We start from the raw sequence: 17,345 nt of genomic DNA, 5'->3' as shown, positions 1-17,345 counted from the left end.
TTTATCGTGATTCGTGTTATATACTGTGGCATACTTCCCTTTTATTGCGATTACTGCTATTTCGAATTCTATATAAATTTTGAATCCAGCGACCGCGGTGGTGAATGTAACACGTGGCGGTAATTATAGTATACATGTAGGGTATATACCCTGCTGTATTAAAGGATAAGTTCTAGATACAAAGAACAATAAAAAAAATTCAAATGCCCAGTTAGTTGTATGGTATTTTATATTGTGTAAAACGCGTATCATTTATTGTCCATTTATTGCCTGCACGGTGCGTTATCCTCTTTAAGACCCTATTAGGCCCAGGGATATTCCGCGTCCTTGAACAGGTGGCACACAGTGATAGATCTTGAAGAAAGTATCACACTGTACACAATATAAAGTAGCATGTAACTAAAAAACTAAGCGTTTCCGAACATATGTGCACATGAACTTTTTTCATTGTCTTCGTCTCTATAATTTATCCTCGAAAAATGTCCCACATGTTTGGAAATATCCTGTATATTGATCCTATTATTGTTTCGTTTTGTGTGAAGCTTGATGAAGATGGATTCTATTTGGCCTGTGTCTGGCTGAAGGAATGTTTCAATATTTCTGATTTGTGATTTTTCTGTATTAGGATAGCTACTCTTCTATTGTTGTTTGTTAGTCTGCCTTCTCTTATTATGATGTATTTTTTAATACACATTTGCTCGGAAGGTTGTAGCGGGGTTTCTGAAAAGAGCAACATGTCAATTTTATAGTCCTTTAGGAATATGATTAATTCTTGAATTTTAAGTTTGTCGCATTCCAGGTGCATTTCATTTGTGGGAAATTAACCGTTGGAGTTGTTTAGAATTTCTGAGGATAAGATTGTTTGTCTTATTATGGAAGTGATATGCTTGAATCTATTGTTCAGTTCTTTTGCTAGATTGTACATTTTTTTCTAGATCGCAGATGCTATTTAGTAGCTAGAGTTCTGTTATGGTATCCGTAAGGAGGTTAGTTTGATTATTTAAACTTGTGACTGGTTTGGAAGTGGATAGAGTTATTAGCTAGGGACTGATGTTGTAGCAAGGTTCGGCGTTTTGTCGCAAGGCGTGTTATTTGTTCCAGGAATTTGGCTTTTTTATTTGTAAAGGTAATTTATGGACCATTAGAAAGCTTTTGTTGTCTATGATTTGTGGAGGATGGTTGATTGAAACAGAGAGATATTCGGTACTTTTATGTCATTTTTCCAGATATTTGGCTAGTTAGGGGCATCCATTGAAGTTTACTGGATGGTCGTCCTTGCAGTTAAAATATTTTGCAAAAATGTCAGGTAATTTGATACAGTTCTTAGCGTTATGGTTTGTTGCGCATTTTAAACGGTTAGATGCTTTATTGCAACTTTTTGCGAACTGGTCAAAAGCTTGGTATCTATAGCATTGAATGTGAGATTTTTGTAAGTTCTATCTATCCTAGTAGATTCTGGAATAAAACAGGCAATTGATTTTCCCAACATCTTGGATTATGGTGTCTGGGGTGAAGGATATTCGGAATATTTAATATGGGGAGTTTCGGTTTTTTTGCATGTAGTAACAGTTAATGGGGTCTAGGCCCTGTTGTTCTTTGAGTTCTAGAGCTTTCGCGAACGCACGATGTGCGTTCTAGAGCTTTCAGGATCATTATGAGGACCATTTATCTTCTATCAGTGAGGATGTATGGAATTTTGAATTCTTCTTTTGCTACGTTTCGAAATTTGCTAACTGTTCATTTCAAACAGTTGAAGTTTTGTCTGATTACCAAGATTTTTGTATTCGAATTTCTTGCCAAGTGTTTCTTTTAGTAAATTTGAAAACTCTTTGACGATAGACGAATTTTTAAATTCAATTTCCCCGAAAACTAAGCGTCTTATTAAAAAATTGTAGTCTTTATTTTCGATTTACGTATTTCCAAACATAGTGGAATTACCTCCTTCCCAGTTCTATGTACCATCACACATAGCACAGAGACATCTTAAAAACGTCTTAAAAACATCCAGTAAAATCCTAAAAATGTCTAACAGACGTCTCTGAGACGTCCGATATTATAAATCAGTATGTCTTTAGGACATCTTAAGAAACATTCATAAGATGTTTTAAGGACGTCCAAATTACGTATATAAGACGTTTAAATAAAAACTAGACGTTTCTAAGACGTCTAAAAGCGTAAGGACGTTAGGACGTCCTTGTAGTGTGTCTTTAAGACATTTTATAGATGTAAACTTTGCAAGTCTTTAAACTTTGTACACTCTTGGATGTTTTTAAGACGTCTAAATTATGTCATAAGACGTTGAGGCATAAAACGATAAAATAGACGTTTTCGAGACGTTATGTGCTATCTGGGTCTTATAGTACGTCTTATAAACGCAAATTTCAAACGTTTTTAAGACATCCACACGGTATATCCTACGGTACGTTTTCAGAATGTAAATTTCAGACATCTTTAAGATGTGTCTTTCAAATGTCTTATGAATGTAAATTTTGGAAGTTCGTAAGACGTATGCTGTCGGATGTTTTTAAGATATCGAAATGATGTCGTGGGACGTTTAGACATAAAATGGACATAAAATGGACATAAAATGGACGTCTTTAAGACATCGTGTACTATCTGGGGGAGTTATTCTAGTTAACAAATACGGTTCAAACATTTATTCGCGAATTATGAATGATAGTTTTATTCGATAAAAAATTATTCCTTATTCGTTAGTTACGAATGAATCCATACTGTCATTCGTTATTCAGTAATACATTTTATGAATTTATTAGTTATTTCTTATTCCTTATTCTAAATAAAATACCGTGTACCGTGTACACTTCGTAGAAGTTCATACTGTGTATAGACGGGAGAGATCACTCACCGTTGAACAGCTGATCAGAAATTTTACGACACTCAATAAGGCTATAGGATCCAAAATTCAGTTAAAATTGATGAATATCGTTGAATAATAATAATCTTGTCTATTTGTTGCAATCCATAGGTCAACTCAAAACGCTCACTATGAGATAGAAAGAGTTAATATGCTCAACATTATATACATTATCTGTTCACTTCATACAGCCACACATTACGATTTTCTCATCCGTGAATGTTGAAAGACCATACGAGGGTATCGTTGAATAACACTAAACCTGCCTACTCTTTACAATCCAGAGGGCAAGTTAAAACACGCCATATGAAATTTCGGAGTAAAAAGTGTTAATGTGTCTACTTTCCGATTAATCTTCTGGTTTAAATCCACACGTGAAAGAACGGCACACACTACTAGAAGTCTCGGCTTAGAATTTGGAGTCGAAAGTTTTTCAATCTTTTACATTCAAATTCCCGGTTTTAATGATTTCTGTAAACACAATTAAACTAATTATATAATTTAAATCGCACTCAGCGTTTACGTCTGTTGCTCTAATCGCTAGTAGTTACCAAAAATTGATAGACGTAGAGATATTTTCTTGATGCTTAAATAAACGGAATTTCAAATCAATCAACACGTGGATACATTTTAAAAAGTAAAATATCATATCCTATTTCACGACGACATGATACTCGCATTTTTAAATAACCAACTGCAAATATTTACTTTCTGTTTGCATAAAGCAATGTTCGTAATCAGTTTATGATATTAAATTGAATTTGACATTCATCTTCAGAGGAGTTGATTCCGAAATTCTTTTTGAACATGAATAAGCAATTGCTATACTATTACCTTCTGAGCGTGCTGCTAATATACGGTGATCATACAGGTAACTCTTGGACGAATTTGAATTTCTTACATCTTTTTCGAATACAATTTCAAAATTAAATTAAAGATTTTACGTTGTCGGTCAAAGGTATTCTTGGATCTTTTTCTTAGATTTTTGGAATCTAGTCCTTTTCTCGCAATATTCTCGTGTGTGCGTTTTTCCTCCAAATTCGACATAAGACTTTTAGTAATGTTTGCAGTTCTTTTGTGTGTAGATTTGGACCAGAACATTAATCGGGAGATGGACACATTAACCCTTTCTACTTCGAAATTTCATAATGCGTGTTTTGACTTGCTCTATGGATTGTAAAGAGTAGGCAGGTTAATGCCATTCAACGATATCTCGTATGGTGTTTCAATATTCGCGTATGAGAGAATCGTGATGTGTGGATGTGTGAAGCGAACAAACAGTTTACCATGAAGGTGGACGTATTAATCCTTTGTATCCCACAGTGACTGTTTTAAGTTGGCCTATGGATTACAACAAATAGTCAAGATCGTTATTCAATGATATTCATCAATTTTAAGTGAATTTTGGGTTCTGCAGTCTTGTCGAGTGTCATCAAATTTCCGACGGTGAGTGATACTGCTGTTCGGACAACCACTGCTCGAGGACTCCGCATGGGCTCAATTCTGTTGCTTTCCACCAGATTTTTAGAGGCTTATAACTAACAAACAAGGCCTCAAAAGCGAAATCGTTATTCTTGATTTTCGTCTTATTTTGGTCTCTAGAATTGCTCCTTAAATTTGTCCCGTGCTGTTAAGTTTCACCTTGTATATTTTAAACGTGACATGACTGAAATAAGTATGTTTTTCAAGAGAAACAGAAAATTATGTGTTCAGGAGATAATTATTTACTGTGTTACGTACGGAGAATATTTTCCGTTACTCTCCCAAATATTCGAGTCTCTGCCTGTTAAAAGAAAACGCTCTAGTACTTTCGGTTTTTCATTTATCTTAATGGGAGTATGACTTCGAGCAGCTGGATAGCAACCACGACGCTCTACCAACCGTGACATATTTCCTTACATGAAAATTTCTAACGAATCCCCCCTCATTTTTTGGCCTATATAAACCCCTAGATATTAGTCCTAATTTCGTCAGAGTTGTTTGCTATTCTGTTATTTCAAGCTAAACTTCCATTTTGAGTCTACAGTTTCACCTCAGAAAATCCGCAAGTCGGCATAAATTCTATCTGGCAATTCCTGTGACCGCTCTGTAAATCCGCGCATCGCCAATGCGTTGACACCGAGCATTAAAATCATACACTTTACGCAATAACACTACACTATACACCTGTACGTAAAGACTAATTTTAGAATATACTAAAGCATTCATTGCAATTTGACTAAATTGTTTTCAAACTTATAATTTCCTTAAGCGATCCCATTCGAAGTTGACAGATCCCTCATGATACAGCTTAGCCGCTCGAGTTGTATGAATTAGTAATTATCAAGTTACGAGGCTTACTAACATTTCCTACAGCTCTCTGATTCCACATCAGAATCGTCCGCGTGCCCTTACTTCCAAAGAAAACTGTATGTAACTTAATGGCTCTTCAATTTATTCGAGTTCGTTGCCACGAAAGTTAACCTATGCAACAAGTATCTGATTTTACATCAAGTTCATCCTCGTCTACAATAGTCCCAACGGCTCATTGATCTCGCATCGGTACCAACTAACACTTTAACCACTATATTCTTTGGAAATATATCTATCCTCACGGGCCTCTCATGTTACTCGTATCCCGTCTCGCAACCTGTGAATACATCATTTTAACATAAAATAGTTTATATATATATATATATATATATAAACTATATATATATATATATATATACCCCCCTCCCCCGATTAGTTAAAGCTGGCTATACTTCAAAAGTGACGCAACTCAAAAAACGTACTTTTTGAATTACAGTTATAAATCAATTTGGTAAATGCATTTCTATTGATTATAAAAAGTTTACCAATTACACATTAAAATTATACAATTTATTCAAAGAACTTCAAATATAAACTACAAAGTATTTAAATAAATACGTGAGTATCCTTTAGATTAATTATTCAAGTAAGATAATTTTCATTAACCAGAACTACTTTATGTCAATATTGTGTATTCAGTTGTTACGAGACGGGACGGGATATATAAACATATATGTATATCAGTTAGCAACAGCTCTTTTTTGATTATATGTTTCCCTTAAGAGATTTTGAATTTGTTCTGGAATTTAATCCCCCCCCCCCCCCCCCCCCCCCATATATATATATAGATCCTTTTTTTCTACTTCTTACTTTATGTTGACGGTGACAGTCATATGTTTGCAAGCTTTGTGGTTGGTGTATATTTATTATTAATTTGTACGTTTTATTTATTTCGTAACGCTTTGCGCTCTTTATGCACATACTCGTGGCCTAATGGAACTATGTGTTTATCTACAATTCATTCTACGTATTTACATACAATACTTCTATAACTTTTGTAGAATGACACCTCTGTTTGCTCTTCGCCGTTTTCCGGTTACATAGGATGTATACATAGCTTGTAAACAATATACATAGTAATACATATTTTAAAGGGGTAATACGAGAGCTCAAATGTATACAGTAAACTGATAGTCAGAGAATAGGTCAGAGGATTTTGTAGTTTTACATGTAATTGAAAAATAGTAATACAGCAAAAAGGTCTCAATAAATTTTGTTCCATCTCTTACGGTTTAATTTTGATAAATCTTTGAAAATTTGAGATTCATTTCCTATTAACAACCCGGTTTTTTAAAATGGATATATAGGAACGGAAAGAGACAGAAAGAGACAATGGTGTAATGTGTTACGAGCCGAGGGCTAGATAGTCTGACCGAGGGTCATGGTTTAGAATATTGTTATTGTTTCATGGACGAACCAACGGGTAAGTTTGCACTCGCCAGGAGCCACGGGACGTGGACGAACCAGTGCGCAATGGCCAACACCGGGAGCCACTTGTAGGTTAGGAAAGGGACCTTCGCAAGGATTGCGAAGATGTTAGTATAGCCTCGTATCTTTGAAATTTATAATATATCTCGAGCGGTAAAGATATAATATTTGTGGGATCGTTACGCGTTCGCTTCTTATTGGATTTAGGAAGGTTTTGATTGAATTAAGTTCAATTTAACAAACCTTATAAAAATGTATATTATTACGAGTTTAAGTTGACTCGAAGGGATACAATTGTCGATGAGTTTAACGTGTCGCGGAACTAAGTCCTCTCTCTCTAGATTACGTACAGAGGTATGCGGGAGACACGGCGTTAAGACTACGTTACAGTGAATTTACTTTATGTACTGTACTCTATGATTCTGCTCGAAGGAGACCTAATGATCGATCTTGCTTTCCAGTCTAAGCCGCGTACTAAACTCGAACTGGGTTGGAAATGAGCCCGCTAGACCGAGTTTCTTGGCCTTTTTATAGTAAAAAATCTATGGGAAAAATGGTGAGGACTCGGCTGTATCGCAGAGTTTCCAAGAAAAGTTGAATGATATTAGTTTCAAAGAATTCTATTAATTGGGTGCAACGGAAATGTCTACCGGCGCTTATATGGTGACTTCCAGGCAAAGTCAAAGGTCAACGGAAGGAGCTTTGAATCGAGCCCTTTCATAGTTACTTTACGTAACTCGTCTGGACTCGTAACAAATACAAGGGTGCAATGTAGTGGCGTGGCAATTGGGAGCGTTTCAAAACTAGAAACAATAGTTACAGAAAAACTTAAATAAAGGAAGCGATTTTCGCGGAAACGGTAATTGGAGGATTAAAATCAAATAACTATTATTTGATATCAGTCATTTATGTTTACAAATAAATAAAATACGCATGTAACGGATTTAATTTGAAATGTGTTTTATAAACGTACTTCTGTGCGCCAACAAGATATGTATAATAAAGGCTAGAACGAAAGAAATTATTCTAATTCCGTGTTTTTCCTGAGACACCATTACATTTTTTTGTTTTATTGTAGCAGAGAAAAAAGGTGTGTCGAGTATAATACTTATTTAAATACTTACCTTACGTAAATATGCTATATATACTTAGCATATGACCAATCCAGGATTGATTTTTAAATTAAAAATATATTGTCTATTGTGTAAATACCTTTGTCGTTCGATTTATATATTTCATGTTTAAAAACATTATAGTAATAATGTTTACGAATATGAATAGAGATAATCTACATTGAAAATTCTACTATGTCAAATTACAAATTAAACGCTACGTGAAATCGAACTCTTTTTATAGTAATAATTTTAGTGTTCAAATATTTTTTTGTAAAGAGCTTATAATTATTGCACAACAAATTATTCAAGGAAATCTTTTTAAACTGATAATTCTTATTTAGTACTTTTATACCCATGTTTTAATGTAAGTACCTAGAGGCTCATTCTCATCCGTTTTCTAGTTCAAATAATTGTAAAATCAATACTTTTCAAAAGTTTGAAAAATGTATTAAGATACGTTTAAATTTCGCTAAATCCTACCAATGGAATCTGTTAAGTTAAAAACAAAATTAAGTGCACGCGTACTCTATCAATTTTTAGTTTTTTTCCTCTGTAGCAAAGTCAAGTATAAACGAATTTGATTTCATATTTTCGATTTAATTTTTCACATAAAATTAGCATTTTTCCGATTAGAGTTATATTTTCTCTCTAATATAATAATTTTTTTTACGGGGAAACTGCAATCTACTGAAAGAAATAAAGTTATATTTATTAAAGTTATTTTTTTATTCAAGTATTCCTAGTTAATCAAACATAAAAAAGAAACAAAGAAATATAGACATGAAAGGTAATACCTAGAATAATTAAAATAGTAAGTAACCTATCGAATGAAACGTATCAATTAAACTTTGATTTTCAATTTAATTAAGTAGTGTATGAAGACTTAGCTAAAATAAATGTAGATTTACAGGGATTTTTAATATAAAACATCATAATATGCATTCAATAAAGCGACAATGAAGTTGCTCTCTATTCTGACTGAGCAAGGCGGGTATTTATTAATAGAGATTAAACCAACTCCGCGTCGTGTTGTGCCGTGTGCAAGTGCTCTCCCGCGCGAGAACCATGCAGTTAGAACAGTCTGACTCAGACCGCAGTTCAGAGGCTGATATCTGCCAAAATAAACGCGGAGAAATCGTGTATTTAGCGACCAACGTACCTACAATCGTCCTGCGAACTAAGGACTTAATCTGACTTTTATCAAGCAACAAGTTCTACTAAATATTATACGAAGTGATCATATTAAGCAAAAACATTACGTGATTCTAGCTATAAGTGAATAACCCGCAGTGAAAATAAAATTGCGAATAATGGATACCCTAAACTCTAAACATACAGTGCGCCTGTGATATTTTTGTGATATCAATCGAACTAATGTAAATCCTCATATTTTAAGACATCAGACACATTTGCTTAACCTTGATATAGTGTTATAGATACTACGTGTTCATTTACAAAAAAACCTTTTGTTATATTTTCATCATATTTTACTGACAAATACAATTCTAATTTAATGAATTACTGCTATAAGCTGGGGTTTAGAATGGACCTATAATTTTTTACAAAATTAAAGAATATAACTAATCAGTTTCGGTCGTATTAATGAAGATGATACGAAACTACTGTTTCACTAAATATTTAAGTAAAAATATATATGCTAAAGAAATCGATTAAAAATTAATTCAAATAATTAAAACTGAGTTGCCAGTTTTTATTTTATTCTCAATACGCAACATAAATGCAATTCATAATATTCCCAGTGCATAACATTCTACACCTCGTTTTTAGACATTAACTCCAGAAGTACCGGGGTTAACATATGTCTATTTTTGACCACATATCAAAATTACAGGATTTTGAAAAAGTTCATAATTTATAAAAATAAGGTTTATTTGCATGCTTTTTTAATTGTACTCGGCCTTAACTGAGAAAAGAATAACGTCTGTAAAAATGAAACATGTATATAAAATATAATCGTTCCCATCATTTTGACGACACTGATAGTTTTAGCGTTAAATGCATCTTTTTTTGTTAAATATATTATTTATTGCAATAGGGACACAGTTAATTATTTGATTTTTTCGATGCTAAGAAGTTAAGGATATTCAAATAATGAAGTTATATGTATCATCTAATTTCCTTCACTTATATATTGTCATAATTTTATTTTAAAAACAATAGGTAAAATTAATTTTCCACCCCATAAAAAAATACAGATATAAATAATCGAATATGCAAAGGTTATATATATTTAACTAATCAGTAGCTCCTAAATATGTAGTCACTAAACACGGTGTCAAAAATTATCTCACTTTTGCATGCACAATATGTTTAAAAACAAACATGAAAAATGCGCGCAATAGAGTTGATTAAATAAGTAATTAATTAAATTCTAGAGTATATTTCTCCTTAATGAGTTGTTACGGATGAACAGTATTAAATTTATAAAATAATAAAAATTTACGTAAAAAATATTAACAAGAAAACGATTTGAAATTAACAGTATTTTTTAATTATTATAGTAATAAAATGTTCAGTACAGAAGTATAACTACATTAGAATAAAATATGAAAAACTAAATAACTGAAAAAGTAGATTAAAGTATCCGTTTTATTTGTTTATACATTAGTATTTATATAAGTTATTTTTCGTCCTAGCTGATGAGTTAAGAGTATCTTGTATCTACTACACTTTCGGAACAGAACACAATGTTTCTTCAATTGGTGGAAACAGACATTCAGATTTAAGTGCAGTCTTTATTGGGAGAGTGTAAAATGTAAAGCGAAGTGTAGTGTTAAAAATAAATCATTTTTGATAAGTGCCATCGATTGGAATACAGAACTACAGAAGAGTAACTGACGTTCATTTGCGTGTGTGTTGTTCGTCAAAGCGTAAACATTTTTCACGTGTATTGAAATAAGTATTAAAAATACGATCAGCAACCGTAATGTAACTTTAAAACAAATAATGTACATGTTTCGTGTCCATTTTTAAATAATGGATGAACAAGATTTAATATTACCAGCCTTGGGTGATTTGTGAACTTTATATAATTTTTTATTTTTCATTTTATTTTTATGCTATATTACTTGGAAAAGTTAGTGACAATCTTGACTCAGCCAATACATAATTACGTATGGTGAAATTGTTACTAGCATGTTGTAAAGTGATAAAGCAACAAAACGTTAAACATAGACAAATGATGATAGTGCTTTTGTTATGTGTCATCATGAAAATAGCAGAGTTCTCTGTGGGCCGTATAAGTCCGGAGTGGAAGACGCCTGCACGATCGCCACATCTTTATTGCAGCACGTCCAAGAATCAGCAACGAAAATATTACCGAAGATACAATAAGAAGTGTAATTGTTTACTACGTAATCGTAAGGATACACAAATTTTTATTTACGATACTTACCTTATGATATATATATTATATATATTTTATATATATTTTAAAGACTGATTTTCAAGAGAAACAAAAAAATAGGCGAACCATTATAGGAAGAAATTTCAAAGGGTGATAAATATTGTATTTAAAGACATGAAACGTGGTAACCGACTATACAAAAGAATTTTCCATACTTTTCAACTATTTTGTTAAGCAAAATAATGTTGATAACGATATAATAATTGTTACAAACACGGTCAATGTGAATGTCGGTACCTTTTCATATGGCTAACATATTTATATCATATGGGTTTTATACATACGGTATTAAAATAGTGTTCTTCACATATAGATCCTTATGTAAAATTATAATGAATTATCATATGTAAACAGAAACGTTAGACAATCCATGTACTACATCCATGTACTACATCCATGTACTACAGAGTGTTCATTTATTAATAATTAGGAAAGACATGACTGCAATTGCATCTCTCTCCCTCCCTCCCCCTTTTCTCTCTCATTTTAAAGCAAACATGTTTAACAGATTCAGACAACGCCTGAAATTACTCAGAGCGTGTCCCTGATCATCAAATTTCCATATTTCAATCCAAATTTTCATATTCGAAGAACGAGCGATGATAGTCGATATTATACCATACAATAATTGCAAAATACAATAGAAGCAGCATAACCTGAAAACTGAATACTGAATATGTAATTAATATACATATTTATTGAATAATTGCATGTTTGGACATCGTAACGTAGGCGAAAGTTAATTATTTCCTGGTTTTAAATTTGGGTTTCCATTCGTCCCATTTTTTCCTCAACAGTTTTTTGATAAAATGATCTGGCATCTCAAATTTATTTCAAATATCCTGTTTTTATGTAAAAATCGGTGGGTACAGGATTTTATCTAATCCATGAAATATTTTTTACCAATTTCTATTACGATGTTACTAATACTTATGATTTCTATGTTCAAATATCAGAAGAAAAGAAACTTATTCAACAGGTTTATAAATCTCGTAAATATTCTGATGAATCTAAAACAATAACATGACTATGTATTTTCTAAAATTGTGTATTTTTTAAACGTGCCTTTTTTTTAATTAAGTATGTTTGTAATTTATCATTTTTTTTAAGACGGAATTTACGTTACTATGTGTATTTTCATATCAGTATCGTATGGATCTCAATTTTTAACGTATCACGTTTTTCTACAAAATGTCTTAGGCTTTTAAGTAAAAATTTGAAAGTGTCGCAGTTTAAAAAGAAACACTATGAGAACCCTAGTTTAAATAAAACAAATGTTAAACTATGTATGTCTGCATATAACAAAAACAACAAAACACAATAAGTGAATAAAAGGAAAAAAATTAATGTTAAACCTGTTGATGTGTTACGTCCTCATTGAATTAAACAAGTTTGAAATATGTTGACAAGGATAATATTTTGAACAACTTTTTCCTTTACATACATGCGACGGTCGGCTTAGTTTCGAGTTATACAGTTGTATACAATAATATTTTTGTAATTGTGCAGAAAAGAGGCCATTTTATCGATTTCAATATTTGTAAAAGACCTTGCTTAAATATACATACAGGACAACTGTTTTAACTCAATATAGTGAAGTATTTTTTAAAGGAGGAATATTAGGGATAAATAATAGGGATATTTGAAAGTCAACTTCATTCTCTTAAATGAAACTCTACATTTTTGTATTTCGTAATCCTATTCCATGTGATAGCAACATTTTATTTTCGAGGAGTTTTGAAGGCGTTTGGCCGAGACTATTGCACCTTTTAATACGGATTTATGATAGGAACTTGGAATGTGTGGCCAAGGAGTAGAGTGAATGAGATTAAACAGTCCTATATGTCTCATTGCTGTAACTTCTTGGTACAATAGATACATTTATTTTAAGTGGGCAATTTAATTATTGATATTTTTTTCATTTAAATTTGAATCGATTTATTTTTATACTTTTTGTTAATATAAGTACATATACCAATGTTATGTTATTTGTATTTTTATTTTATTAAAGTAAGTTATTATGGTATGGTCGACTTAAAAAAAATGTGTACAAATTTAATTAACTGAAATAGTTACTTTCAGTTAGGGCCTCTAAAAGTGTAAATGTAAAGGCTTTCACAACCAACGCAAATTTTCCGCGGTGGCAAGTAATTCGTGGCGAATTTTTCATGTCCCTTCTTTCAATCCGCCGTGAATTCGCGTTGGCTGTGAAAACCTTAAGGGGGGCAGACTCCTTCGGGACCTAGCCCGAATCGATCGAAGCGCTGTTGCGAAGAAACGGGCATTAGTGAAAACATATAATTTATACATGAGACATTTGATAATGTAGCATCTAGCGTTATCCTGTTGAATTACAAACGAGAAGTGCGAAGGTATAATTGCCAAATCGCATCGTAGGAAAGTTCTGTCACGCTGTTGCCACATCAATTACAATTTTATCCATCAGTAAATTTCTACTGAATACGCCTTGAGCCGATATTTTGCTTCATACGGAATATAGAAAAGGACGGTGCGAGCGAGAAAGAAAGAGTATCACGAATGAAACAATACATATGTGCCCATAATTATGAAAGTGGTCTAAGTCAATTCAAACTTTAAAAACAACATTTTCGCATGAGATTCACACAAAATTTCACATTCATAATAAATTTTCATTAATCAAGACTAATAAAATTCTAAATTACAATGTTACATAATATAGAAATATTTTCTAATTTATTCAAATGTAATCTTTTCAATATCCCAAAATAAGAAATATACGATTTAGACCACTTTCATAATATATAGTGCTATATATATATATGTATATATACTAAAATTAGGTGAAATCGTAAAACTTATATATATAGAATAAATAATTCATTAAATTCATGCTATTCATTCATTCATTCATTCATTCATACTTTTTAACCCTTTAAGGGTTAAATTTAGAAGTAAAGAAACGAAATTGTTATATTTATTCTGATTTATATGTGTAAAAACTTAGACTAAAACACAAAATACGGCTGAAATATAATTTTGAATTTTTACGTTATGAACAAAATAATAACATTCCTAATTAGACTACAATTTGTGTGAGATTGGGCCCTGAAACGAGTGGTTTTACGAAAAACATATGTCCTTATAATGTTTTGTATAATGTCGACTCCATTTACAACTTTTTGGATCCGATCTGATCCAAATTTGAATAATGCTTTTACTCAGAATATACTATATGGTAGTAAATGACCTTCGAACTGACAAAATTGGTCGCAATAATAAATTGATGAATTGAGTTGAGTGGTATAATTGTAATCTATGAAAAGGTATACGAAAATAAGAGTTATTTAAAATAAAAATTGAGAAAAAAAAAGAAAAAATAAAAAGCTACCAAGAGATTCGAACCCGGCACTTGCAGATTATGAGGGAATGCCTAATTGTCACTCAACTAAGATACTTTCGTGTAAAATTAGTGGATTAAACTATAATTCAGGGAACGATTCCAATTGTTTGTTTATAGTAAATAATAACTATTGAAGAATAACGATTTGTAAACCACCTCTTGTACTGTTTGCAACGAGTCCAAGACGTTGCGAGTATTCATTAGCAATGTTATTATTTATACATTTAGTGAACAATAAACATGTATCATAATATAATGACAAAAACATTATAGGGTGCACAACGAGTATTACACTTTACGCCTTGAAGAAGTGTTAAATTGAGGAAAATCGCATGTCCACGATATTGTGCTAATTCAAGGAAGAGTGGTCTGGTGTGTTATGAGTGAAAAAACCATTAAATCGTAAGATATTTGCAAATATGTCACTTTGGCAGCCATCTTGCTAGTTTACAACAGCGTCTGCTTCATGCTTACAGTTTGTAATTTTACAGTTTTCTCAACATATAGTGTTTATTCGAGTTTAAACGGACCAGACCACCCTGTAGTGAAGTTTACCCGTAGGTTCTGTACCCGCGAAAAATTCATTTATGCAAGTATCGAGACGTAAAGTGTAATTTGTGAAACCGTTTCTTTGCTTGGGTGAGCGCACGCAGACAGCTCAAAACACAAGGAGTCTGCCCCCTTAACCCTGTACGCAAATCTTTTTGAGTTGTGTAGCCTTCTTATACTCGTTGCACTACTTTTTCGCATTCGTTATGTGTACCTTTTTCTACGTTCAAGTATAATTTTAATTTTTACTTTATAATATTTTTGTGATTGTATGAAAGAAATGTACATTTTCTCCAATATAGTAGAATCAAATTTGGATAACTTGAATTCCTAGGGAAGAACTAAAAATCTTGAGTTATAGAAATTTTATATTAGCGAAGTTTTTGAATAACGAGTCGATTTATAAAAGCTTTGTCCAAAGGTTAATATTTCTCAAATTGTAGGTACTTGAAGAAAAGCAAATTTAATTTTTAGAGATAAAGTATTTATTGCATGTGTACCTATATCTACTTATATACGTAATAAAAAGATAAATTTTAAACAAAGAATAAATGGTAGTTTGCGCTTTTTGCGCCTTCGCTATTACACGTTATTATTTAAAAAATCTGTAATTTTACTATGTATTAATATATTAGTATTATTTATACGTGTTTTTCATTGCCACATGTAGGTATTTATGTACCTATCATTGAGAGTTGGAAAGTTGACAAGTCGAAGGAATGCGGGTCTGATTGTAGAATGCGGTTATAGGTGGTAGAATTTCTTCCCTATTACTTATCTCTCCTAGCGTCCTTTTCTTCTGATAATATATAATCGAGCGTATGTGAGTACGCATGAGATTAGAAATTCGTCACTAATCTTTAGGCAAAAAGACATAAACAGGGCCACGCAATCTACGAATAATCCCTTTCGTCTTTGTACGGGCCCCCTTCCCAACTGAAAGTAAATCAGTTGGGAAGATGTCAAATATCCCTATACTTGAATTCTGACGTTCCAGTATCTGAATATACTAATTTATGATATTATTTCTTCTTTTCAATTACATTAGAATTTAAGCTTAAAATGAAATAAAATTAGCGTTAGTGTTCAAGTGCTTGGACATAATTGGCTTAAAACTTACAATAGATATTTATTATTTGGAGTTAGAGCTTTTTGAGTTGGTATTATACCAAAACTTCAATTTATCGAAATAAACTTCAACTTGGCTGAGCTGAAGTGTATGTTTAATTTTACACAGATTTTCGCAATGAAGCGAAAGAGAATGAATAGAATTATATACTTAGAAAGGTTATCAAATTACAGAGGATCGAATTACTGAAATTCAACTACAATATTCTTGGTACTATTAACTTCTGTGTAGAGAAGTTAACTATGTTTGGAAATATGTTTTAAATGTAGGCTTTAATTAAAGTAAACTAAACCATTACGTCTGTAGCCTTCAAAATATAGCATGGTTGTAAAAGCATCGCATATCGGAACAAAGTTTATCATAAACTTTGCTTTCAAAGGATTTGAAATTTCAATCATGACACTAAGAAAGAGTAATTTATACATTTATATAGTATAACATCACTGTATATACGACACAATTAATTAGAAGTTGTGTAGCAAGAGGAAATTTCATTGCTCGTGTATGTTATCATTTCTCAATTATAATGTATTATACCAACAACTCTAATAATTAGATCCTTTTCATAATTATCAGCAAAACTATTCAAATATGTACATACAGGAATTACATTTAAGCGTATAACACCTTTAAACACAATAGATACCGTATATATACATAGTATGTATAGTCAGATGTCATATATAGTGTATACATTAACTATACACTGATAATATACTTATGTATATAATAATATACACTACATATGACTATATACATTTGACTATGTACATATACATACATAGTTGCAGTCTAGTTGAATCGTTCTACTCTAGACAAAGGGAGCAGTAGAGAAGATTTTCATTCCGTAACTTATACCAAATTTAAATGATGTGTCTCAATCACTCGATGATGCGATTCGAAATGGTTATGACAGGAGTCACAATGTGGGTAGTTACTTAGTAACTGATATGTCGACATTTCCGTTAGCACTATTCTCATTACTAAGTATACAACACATCATTGAATTATATGGATAAATAATGTAATTCTTTTTAACATAATTTTCTTTATTTCCTGCATTGTAGATTTGTAACCAACAATTATAC

The 17,345-nt window shown here is 32.0% G+C and overlaps 1 protein-coding gene across 6 annotated transcripts in view; it reads left to right on the top strand.

Annotated features, from left to right (window-relative positions):
* The window catches only part of LOC143186535 (uncharacterized), a 101,836-nt gene that overhangs the window by 70,089 nt on the left and 14,402 nt on the right, over positions 1-17,345 (top strand). For 4 of the 6 annotated variants that reach the window (XM_076390219.1, XM_076390218.1, XM_076390220.1 and 1 more), the window contains exons 1-2: positions 8,863-9,146; positions 10,428-11,150. The exons of the other annotated variants lie outside the window; for them this stretch is intronic. In XM_076390219.1, coding sequence (XP_076246334.1) covers positions 10,907-11,150 — 244 coding nt within the window. In that variant the 5' untranslated portion in view covers positions 8,863-9,146; positions 10,428-10,906. Of the gene's footprint in view, positions 1-8,862; positions 9,147-10,427; positions 11,151-17,345 lie in introns of those variants that run through there. 6 annotated transcript variants of the gene reach the window in all.

The sequence above is a fragment of the Calliopsis andreniformis genome, unplaced genomic scaffold (genome assembly GCF_051401765.1).
Source record: "Calliopsis andreniformis isolate RMS-2024a unplaced genomic scaffold, iyCalAndr_principal scaffold0001, whole genome shotgun sequence".
In the NCBI taxonomy this organism is placed as follows: domain Eukaryota; kingdom Metazoa; phylum Arthropoda; class Insecta; order Hymenoptera; family Andrenidae; genus Calliopsis; species Calliopsis andreniformis.
This window is presented reverse-complemented; position numbering and strand designations above follow the sequence as displayed.